The following is a 12,765-nucleotide window of genomic DNA, read 5'->3' on the forward strand; positions in this document are numbered from 1 at the left end:
AAGACATTGCCTTGGTTTGCAGAGTAGGGAGGGATGGGAGAGGCAGAGCAGGACTGGGACAAGGGCACCACAGCAGCCTGCAGCTCCCCATGGAGCCTCAGGCATTCAAGAACTGTGAAAGAGGCAGAGCCAGATCTTTTGTATAAAAAGCTGCCACGTTTTATTGCTCTAAAAACACACATTACACTAGAAGCCTAATGAACAAGACCAAATACAGTTCACAAAGAAAACCCAGGACAAAAGAACGGGAAGAGACAAACATTGAGCTGTAGTGCAAGTGGTTCCCTGTGGGAAAGACACAGTGAGTACTGACAACACTTTGTGCTGGGGTGGGGTTTGACCCACCCACAAAGAGGGGGGTGGATGTGCCTCCACCTCCATCACTTTGAGATTTCAACTGCATAGTTAGTAGCAAATCAGTCTTACCCCTTTCCTGTGTGTCCTGCAAGATTCAGAACTTTTTATCATTATTTTTTAGAGCTAGCCCGAGGTAAAACACGGCTGCAGGAGGTGCTTATGGCTGTGAGGAACAAAAGGCCTTGCTCAGCCCAACCTGACTCCTCCCAAAAGGGCAGAAGCACAAAGGCTGGGCCGGGACACGATGTGCCCAAGCCTTTGTCCAACTCCTGAAGTGCACTTGGCACCCCGAGGGCTGTTCTGGGACATTCAGCCTGCTGTCACAAGGAAGCAGGGGGTAAAACAGCGTGTTTGAGCTAGCCCTCCAGATGTGCCAGCTGCCATTTAGGTCTCCTGCAGCAGGAGATGAGAAATCACCTAAGAGAAGATGTGCTTTATCACAGCATTAATTCAAAACAGCCTAGGACAGAGGGAGAGTGGTGGGCCAAAATAAAAAACGCAGAAAACATTCAGTATTAAACCTACCCTTGCTGCTGAGACCCTTTTCCAGAAAGATGTTCAGCCCTGGCTGGAACACAACTTTTTCTAAGCATGGTCTGACTACAAGAGGTCTCAAGGGCCTCTGGTTTCCACTGACCTCCTGAAGATCAGGATTTCTGGCAGCCCTGTGCTCGAGCATTCTCTTTCTCACATGGCTATGGACCAGCTCTTGATATCTTCACTTCAGTGAAACCCTTCCCTTAAGAAAGTGGATGTTTTTTCCTGAGGAAAAAAATGACAGAGATGAATTGAGCTTCCCAGGGCTCATCCTAAGGAGGGAATGCCCCACTAGGAAATGAGTTTGGACTCTTCAGCTCCTGAGAGAACCTCACTGCAGGAGCATTTTCTGGGTCACCTCCTTTCTTCAGCTTAGCAAGTCTGAGGGCTTTTGGAGTCTGAGAAATCACAGTGGCTCTTTCCAGAGGTAGAATGGTGTTTTTATTCACTGCACACACACAGAGTCAATGGGTGTTACAAAAGCACCCTCAGTGCCAGCACCTCGCTGTCCTCAGCACATCACCCACCCTGAGCCCTCACATCATCTCCTGTCCAAGGTCTGGAGAGCAGAACCTGCCCCACAGAGCCCTGTGGATCAGCATCCAGCCCGGATGCCCTCAGCAGGGGTTGGGTTGAAACCTCCAGAGCAGGGTTTGAACTTCATTTGTCCTTGCACAGCTCCAAGCACCCCCAGGGTGCCTCTAAACACAACTAACAACCACCATGCACTGGCATTTAACTACAGTGATGCTACTACTCTAAAGTCCCTCCTGTCTCCAGCAGACAGGCCCCATGGAGGTGAGGCTGTCACCACAGCTCTTACATGGCTGCTGTCACCAAGCCTGCAATGATGGCAGCGTCTGCCTTGGGTCCAGCTGCACCAGACAGCCAAAAATCCCAGGGGTTCCCACTGCAGACAGGCTCCTGCAGCAGTAACCACCCTGGAGCACAGACTGGGACACCTCCAGGTGTGGCAGGCACAGACACCCCAGCACTGTGGCCAAAGGCTCCAGCTCACTCTGCCAGGGCAGCCCTGAGCCCCATTTTCACTTTGCCACTGCTCATGGTGGCAGATTGTTGCAGATTTGTTGCCTCAGCGCCAGGGTCAGAGCCTGCTGCCACAAAGCACACGGAGCCAGCACTGCTGGGGCTTCTGCCTCGGTGCCAGGGCAGCAGAGTGGGGCCAAGGAGCCCTGCAGGGGCCCTGGAGCAGCCCCCAAGGAGCAGGGGTGACAGAGGAGGGTCCCAGCAGTTCTGGGCTCCTCAGAGCACCTGCAGGTCTCAGCCCTCGGGCTCTGCTCTGCCCTTCACCTCCTGACACTACAGCTACAGCAGAACTACTCACAGAGCAAAGCTGCCCCACCAGAGACACCGGCATGCATCAGTCTGCAGCATTCCTCTAAACACTACACAACTCCCCTCACCCCCCCAAGGTCAGAGCACAATTCCTGAGGCAGGACTGTGCCCCTGCACCACCCAGAGGTTATTCCCACTGGAATATCCCACATTCCTCCTGCAGCATCCATCCCTGCAGGGATTGCATTCAGCACCAGGGATCAGCCAAGGGCTGGGAGCTCCAAACCACCACAACTTTTATGGGAAAAATCCAGGCTGGTGGTGCCTGTCTGCATCCCAGACAAGGGGTATTGGAGCAATCCCAGTTCAAAGGCAGGGGGGAAGGGGCTTTGCACAAAAAGGGGTGCAGAGCCCACATCCAGCTGCAGGGGCCTCTGGAAATCCTGACTGCTGGGAATCCACCCTGCTCCTGAGCTCCAGGGAAGAAGCAGCAGCTCACAGGAGCTGAGGAAGGGCAGGGTCTAAGGAGAGTTTTCAGCATGGACAGACCCCTCTGACAGACAGCACTCGGCCTCCAGCAGCATTTCTCAGACACAGCACAGCCCCTCTGTGCCCAAGGATTCAAACAGGGACACAGAGTGCTGCTACAGCCCACTTTTCCTCCCTTCTCCCTCCCAGAAACACAGTTTGTCAAGCTTGTGGCCCAGAGCAGGACAAAGGGGTCAAAGGACAACACACTCTGAAGGCTGAAATTGGATTTTGCAGCAGCCAGGGCTGTCCCTGGGTTCAGAGACCCCTGGTGAAATGAGGCAGCCCTGTGAAGGACAGGAAACAGAGCACTCCTTTCTCCTATATCCCATCCCAAAAAATGAGTCCCATCAAAATACTTAAATAACTAGAAATAAATTATTTTCCTTTTTCCTAATCAAAACAAAGAGTAACCATATAAAAATCAAATAAATAAAAATCCCCAGGACAAACTGTGATGAGAAGAGGGGGATCTGGATTTAGTGAGCAGTTTTGTACTGCATAGCACAAAGCAAACAGAAAATACAATGTGAAAACCACAGAAAGAGCCTGGAATAGCAAAATAAAACATCCCAGCTGTCCACACTGAAATGGTGCAGCCTCCTCTCTGTTTGCACAGGGAGGATGTGCCACCTTCCTATATAAAACCAGCTCAGGAATGATGCAAAAAATCCCAAAGGTTGTAGGAGGCAAGCAAAGAGCAGGTCCCTTCACAGAGGGTGCAGGGAGGTAACAGGGAGTCCCAGGCTCATGAGGCAGGAATGATCTTGCACATCAATGACCCTCACACCAGCAAAAAGTCCCACTTGGCTCAAGAAACAGCATCCTTTTCAGCTGAGGTACAGCAAATATTGTTTCCCTTCTGCCCTAGTAAAAGAGTGAAGCTTAAGAAAATGCCCTTATTAAGACAAAGTAATTAATTCTTATCATTCAAGTAAATCACAGTAACTGCCTGAAGCTGCATCCAGAGGAAGCAGGGACTGTGCTTTGAAGGTCCCAGGATCTGCCCAGCAGATCTCTGCCTGCAGAGATGGATTTTATCTTTACATGGGTTTTTGCTGGAAGTCCTTTCCCATGCAGCAATGCCTCCAGTGCCTGGGCCCAGAATAAAAACAGTGGAAGAACACCAAGCTTAAGCACCTGGGAAGAGCCATCCCAAGGAGTGCTCCTAAACATGTGGAACCTGCACTGGCAGGTCCTCTGTCCTTCCTCACCCATCCAGAGGGCAGTTCCTAAAAGGGCACAAAAAAAAAAAAAAAAAAAGGCTGGGAAAGCAGCACCTCTGACCTCTGCAGCAAAAGTAAAATAAAATAAAATAAAATTTAAAAATAATTAAAAAATTAAATTAAATTAAATTAACAAATAGGGGCACTGTGAGATATTGGGTTGAGGGTTGAGGAGAGAAGGAGCGACGTGCTCCTGGCTGCTGGTGTGAGGAGAGGACACAGCCTGCCCCAGCCCCTGAGATTTCCAGCTGCTGCAGCATCCAGGGAAATCGTGGTAGCAGGGAGTGGAGAGCACAGAGGGAAGGGCAGGGTGGAATTCCACCTCTTCACCATCTCAGTGTCCAGGAGGTGCTGCCCCGTGTCCTTCAGAGAGCCTGGCCCTCCAGGGTCCCCGTGAGCTTCTCTTCATCCATCTGCTTCTGCTGCTGGTGGATCCTGGCGTAGGAAATGGCATCTCCCCTGTGCAGAGAAGGGACAGCACGGTGGGCATGGCACAGACTGTCCCCAGTGGGGCCTGGCTGTCTGTGCCAAGCGATTCCAGGACTCACACACACCACAGTGCTGGTCCCCTCCAACCCCCAAAGCTGCTCCCTGCCCCACCCAACAGCTGCAGAAAGCAGAGAGGAACCCTCAGCACAACCTGGTCTGAACTGCCAAAACTCAGAGGTGCAGAACCCCCAGGACCTTCCCTCACAGGGCTCTGAGACGAGGGAGGTTTTCTCTGGCTGCATTTACACCCCAGTGCAAGAGGGAAGCAGAGCAGATGGGGCAGAACTGGAGCTCTGGAACTCCATCTCCCCCTTCTCTGCCCTCCACCAGCAGCTGGATCCCCCTTGTGATAACTGACAAATGATTCGTGTTAATCATAGAAGTTTTGGAGTTTGTATAAACCAGAATACTTAAGAAAAGAACGTGGACCTAGATGAAGGGAAATATATGATTAAACCCACTCTGTTTAAATCCCCCTGTTATGAATATTGAGTATACCAGTTTGTAAAAGGAAAAAAAAAAAAAAAAGAGGTTTTCCATAGTCTGAAAGATTTTTTTGCAGAATCAGATTTCTTGCCTTTGTGTGATCAATCACAAACTATCTGCTAAAGATCAGACTCCCCACTTCTTCTGTTTTTTATCTCCCAAGACCAGATGGTTCCATCACCAATTGTCCCAAGAGCTGTCCCACGGAAGTTTGCAAGTTTCTTTGACCACCACTGCTTACCTTGCAGAATTACTACAACAAAACAATAACAATTATTGATTACTACAAGGAAAACCAGACTATAAAGAGGGAGCTGCAAACCAGACTGGTGGAAGCGTGGAGCGGGCGGTGATCCCTCACATTTTCCCCAGCGCTGCTTGCTCTGTCTATATAAAATAAACCAATCTAAATTTTGCTAAATACCAATGTTTCTCATGTGTAACACCCTTACTTCTTCCCGAGGGCGGACAGGCCGTAGAGCACGCCGGTGGCGAAGGCGATGGCATTGCCGAAGAGCGTGGTGAGCGTCAGGCTGAGCAGCACCGGGACAGCGGCCATCCTGCAAGGGAGGGAGAGCTCAGAGCTGCAGGGATGGGAACACATCCTGCAAGGGAGGAGAGCTCAGAGCTGCAGGGATGGGAACACATCCTGCAAGGCAGAAGAGCTCAGAGCTGCAGGGATGGGAACACATCCTGCAAGGCAGGGAGAGCTCAGAGCCTGCAGGGATGGGAACACATCCTGCAAGGCAGGAGAGCTCAGAGCTGCAGGGATGGGAACACATCCTGCAAGGCAGGAGAGCTCAGAGCCTGCAGGGATGGGAACACATCCTGCAAGGCAGAAGAGCTCAGAGCTGCAGGGATGGGAACACATCCTGCAAGGGAGGGAGAGCTCAGAGCCGCAGGGATGGGAACACATCCTGCAAGGGAGGGAGAGCTCAGAGCTGCAGGGATGGGAACACATCCTGCAAGGCAGGAGAGCTCAGAGCCCCCTCCCAGGGGTGCAGGGATGGTTTATTACCCCCCAGGAGCCCCAGCACACCCTCACCCGCAGTAGAACACAGCCATCCTGCCAGGATCAGAGCCCCCTCCCAGGGCTGCAGGGATGGTTTGCTATCCCCAGGAGCCCCCAGGAGCCCCAGCACACCCTCACCCGCAGTAGAACGCCGCTTTCTGCCAGGCGCGCAGCCGGTCGGCCCTGGCGGACACGGCGCCGGCGAACTCGATGAACTGGCAGCAGAACGGAGCCTCGCACAGGATCAGCACGAAGGCGTTGAGCCTGCAGAGAGGGCAGTAAATATATATATATATATATATATATATATATATATATATATATATATATATATATATAAAATATACAAATATAAAAACATATTTAAATATATTTAAAAGATGTAAATATATATTTAAAATATATAAAATTTATAAATATAATATATATTAAAATATAAATAAAATATATAAATATATATAAATATATAACATATATAAATATAAAATCTATTAAAATCGATTAAATTATATTGAAATATATAAAAATATATAAAATATCTATAATATCTATAATATATATAATAAATATATATTTTTAAATATATAAATAAAATATAAATGTATAAACATATAAAATAATATAAAATATTATAAAAATATAAAAATATAAAATATATAAAATATATAAAATATATAGAATATATAGAATATATAGAATATATAGAATATATAGAGTATGAAAATATAAAATATATATACATACTAAAATATAAAAATAAAATGTATAAATATATATTTTAAATATATAAATATATTTAAATATATTTTTATATAAATATAATTAATTAATTAATTAATTAATTAATTAATGTGCTATTAAATAAATAAAATCTCTGCCTGCCTGATGGAGCAAGATCTGGCATTTCCCAGAGCCTGGTGGATGTTTCACCCCCCTGCACTGCCCAAGCAGGGCAGCTCTGCCCCCCTCAGTGGGGTCTGGTTAACATTACCTCCCTCCCAGCAGGAAAATGAGCAGAAACCCCACTCACATCATCCACACGCCGGCAGCGATGTTCAGGGGGTTGATGGTGACACAGTTCCAGAGACCAGCAAAGGCACAGGCTGCAAAGAAAGAGGCTCCCAGTGACCACCATGAGCAGCCCTGCATGCCCTTGGCCAGCACTGTGGGCACTGCATGGAAAGGTCTGGTGGCCCAAAAGGAGCCTGGAATGCAGGGAAGAGCCCTGCCTGGCATCCTTTTGCTCTGAGTGCTGTTGCAACAATTATTTTCCTTGCATAGAACAATATTTGCTTCCACATGTAGTCCAGGATGTGCACCTGGATTTTATGTGCCAATGAATTACCACTGCTTTGTCCCAAGGTAGACAAGCAGTGCCAGCAAGTTCCACCTTGAGCAGCACAGGGTAAGTTCAGCAAAAACATGATTTGCACACAGGCAAATAATAAATACAGCAGAGGTGAACCCAGCCTCTGCCACTCACTGCTGGTTCTGTGCAGCTACACCAGAGATGGGCAGAAAAGAGCCAAGTTTGGGTCTCCACTAATAGAGAAGGAAGTGAATAAATAACCAAAAAGCCCAAAATAATCCCAGTGTTCCTGGCTCTGTAACTCAGGGAGAGGAACCAGGCAGTGACTGAGCTGAGCTGCATCTACCTCCTTGCTGCCTCATTAAACTTGCAGAGTGTTCCTGGCACCTGATACTGCCCTTCCCTGTGCCAGTGCCAGAGCTGGCACCAGGAACTCGAGCCCAGGTGGGAGGGCAGGAGACACACGCTCAGTAAACAACTTCACACTGCAGAACTCCAGCTAAAATTAATTCTACAGCCCTTAAAGGCTGTCTTGGGGATGATGGAGAGGAGCAGAGTCCCTCTCTGAGGATGAGACCAGCCCTGGATTGAGGATTCTGGTGCCTGCTAAGGGGATCCCTGAGCAGCCCTGACCTTCAAAAGCCTGGCACATGCTTGCAAGGCTTCTTTTAAGCAGTCTCTGCTGAATCCTCAAAGTTCCTTTAAAAATAGTTATCCTTGTTTACCAGGCTGGGAAGCAGAATTGCAGGCAGTGACAGGACAGATTGAAGGTCATCCCACAATCAAACGACCTCCTGGTCTTAGGAAACACCAAAAAATGTTCTTTTTTAACACTTCCTAGAACTAATTCCACAGGACCCAAAATCTTTTGGAGAGTTCTGCAAGAACAAGATCAACTATGGGGGATATGCCAGAGGATGTGCTAATACCTGCACCTTACAATTAGAAGAGCAGCAAAACCTCTCAGCTGTCCCCAAAAACACAGCCAGGGTTGGGGCAGGACCTGCCTTGCTGAGAAGTGTAGCAGAGCACAGAGGTCTGGGCAGCTCCCAGCAGGTCTCCACCACACAACAAACCAAGGGAAGCAGAATGTTCTTTTCCAAGCAAGTTTTTGTTTTTCTTAATCAAACCAACCAGGGGTTGTTTTGCCAGGTTTCTGGTTTGGTTTTGTCCCCAAACACTCCAAAACAGCCCTGCAGCAGTCCTGGCTCAGCAACCCTGGTTGCCAGAGGACTAATGACCCAGGAAGCAGAGCTGAGCAAGTCCCACGTCAGCAGGAGCAGCAGGAAAGGAGTCAAAGGTTTGGGATCACAGGAGCACTGCCCCCAGAGCTGCTGCCAAGAGCCACAGAGGCACAGAACAGCTCAGTCACCATGGGCCTCCTTTGCAGAGCTGCTTGTCCCACAGCAGCCTGGTACATCCTTGTCCCACCTTGTCCTGCCTCAGGGGCTGGTCCCACCCCTGCCAAGCCAGAGATTTCTTTTTAAATTATTTTCTTTTCAAACAGAGGCCTCACAAGGGAGTTAAAATGCAGATAATGCTCAGTGGCACGTAAGCTATGGGAGACAGACACTTCTACCATTTGTTTAACTGGTGTCCTATCTTGGATCCCTGAGGAAGCACAAATAACTGGGAGCTAAAATGAGGGGGGAAGGACACCCTTCCCTACAAAGGCTCTATTCATTTCCAGCAGCTGGTCACTGTCCTCAACACAAGCCTATTTTTGCTCCTAGAGCGTTGTACAAAAGCCACAGACTCTCCTCGTCCCATTACAAACAGGAACACAAGGGAGAGAAGGGACTTGGCCAAGGTCACCAAGCCAGAGTGTGCAGGAGCCAGAAACAGATCCTGAGCCTTGTCTGTCTGGTTCTTGCTCCAGCCCTTGGATTTTTCTGGCTGAGGCAAGCTGTGGCTGCAGGTGTTTGCATGTGGCAGATGTTGTCTGCTGGTCTCACCTCCACTAACAAAGTTTCTCTTCCTTTCTGAGGGAATTTTTTCTCCTGTAAGAAATAACCCAGCCCTGCAGCAGCATTACAATCCAGTTGTTCACAACCCTTATAAATTAGTTCTATTCTTTCACAGTGAGCTCTGAGAGCAGCAGCAAACTTCAGCCTTGCTGGTTTATTCATCACCTCCTGTCCAAACCATCCACCTTCAACAAGGTGATGCTGAACAAGCAGCATTTTGAAGAGCAATGTTGGTAGCACTGGGCACTGGTTCTTTTCCCTGTTCATAAGGAAAGTTTGTGCCTCGTTCTCTGCCTCTGATAAAGAGAAAGTCAGGGCTCCAGAGCCAGCTGTCACTCCCCAAAACTTTGGCAAACCCTGTTAAGAACCTGGCTCTTCTTCCAAAAGCTTCTCCCAGACTCACCCAAAGACATAAAACTCTCATCTTTCCTGTAAAAACAAGCCACGAGGTCGCAGAGCCGTGAACAAAAGGTTGGGAAAATAATCCAAGTATAATTCAGCTGCTTTGAAACACGAAGACAGAGAGGGGAAGAAGAAGAAATTTGCACTTTCAAGCCACTCATGAGCTGCTGTAGCACAAAGCTGGCAGTGCCACCAGCATCACCCATCAGCTCTTCACCCTCCATCACATCACTCTGAGCCCTGCACGGGATAAAACTGCAGGAAAAGCAGCTCCAGCTCCAGCCACAGCCCGTGGGAAAGAAGCTGCTCCTCTGAACCCCCACCTGGGACCTGCTCCACAGACACTTCCCAGCTGGTTCTCCTGGCTGCTGGCCGGGCCAGGAGCGCAGGGGCCTCTGGCAGGGCACAGTGAGGCCGGGCTGCTCAGCCCTGTGTGGGAGCAGTCCCTCCAAATCCTGTCACACCTCCAGGATTTCAGCACCCAGCACATGAAACGGTGAGAGCAGCACATGTTTCACCAGCCTGGCCAAAAAGGGCTGTCAGGAGCTGCCCAGGGTGCAAATGTCAGCTCCAAAAACATCGTGGGGTTGTGCAGCCCAGTCCCAAGGCAAAAGGCAGGCACAGGAAGGGGCAGGGGGAGAGGGTGATCAGACACAAAGCTCCAGCTGATGGAATAAATCAGGGCTGACTGCACTGGCTGAGAAACCCTCTTGTTTAACTTGAAGTCGTGGACCTGAAGCAGAAGAAATTCTCCATCCTGTGCTCTGCAGGAGATCAGACTAAGTGGTCATAACAGTCCCTCCTGCTTTTAAGAGCTATTAATCTCTCCACAGAATGTAGCAAAACAGCACTCCAGGACAGGCTGATTTCTGGCAAAGTTGCTGAGACTCTTTCCCTGGGAAAATTTTTTTCAGCAGCAGGTAATTCTGAGCTCAGCCAACTCACTCTGCGTCTGCAGCTCCGCTCCCTGTGTCCTACCAAACCCCTTAAAAACACACAGCACAAACCAAAACCATTCTTCACCTTCAGTAAAACCCAGGGGCAGGCCTTCTGCAATCAGCAACAGGAGCAGTGGGAAACATGCTCTGCCAGTCAGGATGGGGGGAGAAAAACAAGTTTGCAGGAATGTATTAACACCCAGAAGTCAAACAGGATAAACCAAACCCTGTGGCCACTCTCCCAGCCCTGACCTGAGCCTGGTGCTCATAGCAAAATCATCTAATTGGCCTGTCCACATCCCTCCTGCAGCACCAGGGCTCAGCTGCTGCTCCCATCCCTGCCAGCAGTGCCACATCCAAGGAGAAACTCGGGGATTTGCAGGTTGCCCAGTGCTGTCCCCACTGCCCAAAGTTCAGCAGCCCAGTGAGCACAGAGCACACAGAGCTGCTCCCACCCCGCCCCAGGCACATCCCAGGAGAAGCTCAGGGATTTGCAGGTTGCCCTGTGCTGTCCCCACTGCCCAAAGTTCAGCAGCTCAGTGAGCACAGAGCACACAGAGCTGCTCCCACCCCGCCCCAGGCACATCCCAGGAGAAGCTCAGGGATTTGCAGGTTGCCCTGTGCTGTCCCCACTGCCCAAAGTTCAGCAGCCCAGTGAGCACAGAGCACACAGAGCTGCTCCCACCCCGCCCCAGGCACATCCCAGGAGAAACTCGGGGATTTGCAGGTTGCCCCGTGCTGTCCCCACTGCCCAAAGTTCAGGAGCTCAGTGAGCACAGAGCACACAGAGCTGCTCCCACCCCGCCCCAGGCACATCCCAGGAGAAGCTCAGGGATTTGCAGGTTGCCCCGTGCTGTCCCCACTGCTGGTGCCAAAGTTCAGGAGCTCAGTGAGCACAGAGCACACAGAGCTGCTCCCACCCCGCCCCAGGCACAGCCAGCGCTGTCCCTTCTGCCCCAAGCACAGCAAAGCAGCACCCAGGGCTGGCACCGAGCCATCACCCCAAATCCCTGCACCAACAAAGGTGGCAGGAGCCCGAGCCCAGCTCTGTCATGCAGGAGGGCAGGCAGGGGGAGGGGATACTCACACACGCCCCCGATGACCCCGGCAATCCTGCAGAGCCACCTGTACCACCAGGTCATGCCCTCGTCGCTGCCCGCCGCCTCGGGGGCTGCTGCTGGCAGCTGCTCATCCTGCGAGCTCATCTCCCCCCTGCTGCCCACCTGAGCCCCCAGGTGTGCCCCCTCCTGCAGGACAGCCCCCGAGCCAGGCCTGGGCTGGTGGCCGTGTGGCCGGGCCGGGCCGGGCCCCCCAGGGGCTGACAATGGAGGGTGGCCGGCTGCAGAGCGATGCCAGCGGCCTGGAGCTGCTCCACTGCTGGCTCGAGTGCATTGTGGGTCCCCCCCGGCAGCAGGCAGGGCTTTGCTTTTGATGTCACAGCATTAAAAGGCTGTGGGCAGAGCTCTGCTGGCTGTGCTCATCAGCACAGGCACAGCCACACACCCCACGCCAGGCACAGCAGCTCTGGGTGCCCCGGGAATCTCTGGGTGTTGTCATCCAGGGTTTGCTTTTCCACAAACAGGAACAGCAATCCTCACACTGATGGGAATTGAATGCTGCTGCTAATCCTGCTCTCCAGATAAAAGGGTTTGCACTCCCCTTATCTGGCCGGAATCAGGTTTTCACCCTAGAAATAGGAGTAGAAGTGGTATTTTGGAAGTTGATGCCCCAGCTGGCAAGCTGGTGGTGTCCAAATGGACAGGGGAACACCCTGAACTCTCCTAAATGATGAAGGCAGCAGCTGCATTTTGTGCAGATGAACATGGAACACAACCAGAGCCCAGCTCTGCACAGTGGATCTGGAACAGTAAATAGCAGTGAGACTTGGGATCCAGAGCAGAGTGGGAAGACAGAGCCCATCTGCTAAAAGGTTACAAAAAAGGGATTAAGGAAAGGATGTCTTTTCATTACCATCTCCTGTCAGACAGGAAATGAAGGCCCAGGGCCTGCATCACCCACGCACTGCAGAGGGATAGCTGATGCATCCAGCTCCTCGAGGATCTCACTTCAGGAATCTATTTTCTGGCTCTTCCAGGAATGGGACGTAAATCTGGAGGCTGGCAAGCAAAAAACTCCAGGTTTAACCAGCAAAAAAACAGCTATTAATTAAGAAGAACATTTGTGGTTGTAGAAGGATGTCAGAGAATCCAACTGAGGG

General features: G+C 50.5%; 1 protein-coding gene across 1 annotated transcript; it reads right to left on the minus strand.

Annotated features, from left to right (window-relative positions):
* Positions 1-4,265: 4,265 nt before the first annotated feature.
* Positions 4,266-11,907, minus strand: CACFD1 (calcium channel flower domain containing 1). Its single transcript, XM_056505524.1, has 5 exons — positions 11,635-11,907; positions 6,962-7,034; positions 6,070-6,195; positions 5,372-5,479; positions 4,266-4,403 (listed from the first exon to the last, which is right to left on the minus strand). Exons 1-5 carry the CDS (start codon positions 11,750-11,752, stop codon positions 4,310-4,312), a joined length of 519 nt encoding a protein of 172 aa, XP_056361499.1. The 5' UTR covers positions 11,753-11,907; the 3' UTR covers positions 4,266-4,309.
* Between the last annotated feature and the right edge of the window lie 858 nt (positions 11,908-12,765).

The sequence above is a fragment of the Oenanthe melanoleuca genome, chromosome 17, assembly GCF_029582105.1.
Source record: "Oenanthe melanoleuca isolate GR-GAL-2019-014 chromosome 17, OMel1.0, whole genome shotgun sequence".
In the NCBI taxonomy this organism is placed as follows: domain Eukaryota; kingdom Metazoa; phylum Chordata; class Aves; order Passeriformes; family Muscicapidae; genus Oenanthe; species Oenanthe melanoleuca.

Bases quoted from the DNA above. Each gene is read 5' to 3' on its own strand.
- CACFD1 (XM_056505524.1), bottom strand. From the start codon at position 11,752: ATGAGCTCGCAGGATGAGCAGCTGCCAGCAGCAGCCCCCGAGGCGGCG. The intron at 7,035-11,634 runs GTGAGTATCCCC...CTTTCTTTGCAG, and splicing joins CGGGGTCATCGGGGGCGTGT to CCTGTGCCTTTGCTGGTCTC. The intron at 5,480-6,069 runs GTGAGGGTGTGC...CCTCCCTTGCAG, and splicing joins AAAGCGGCGTTCTACTGCGG to GATGGCCGCTGTCCCGGTGC.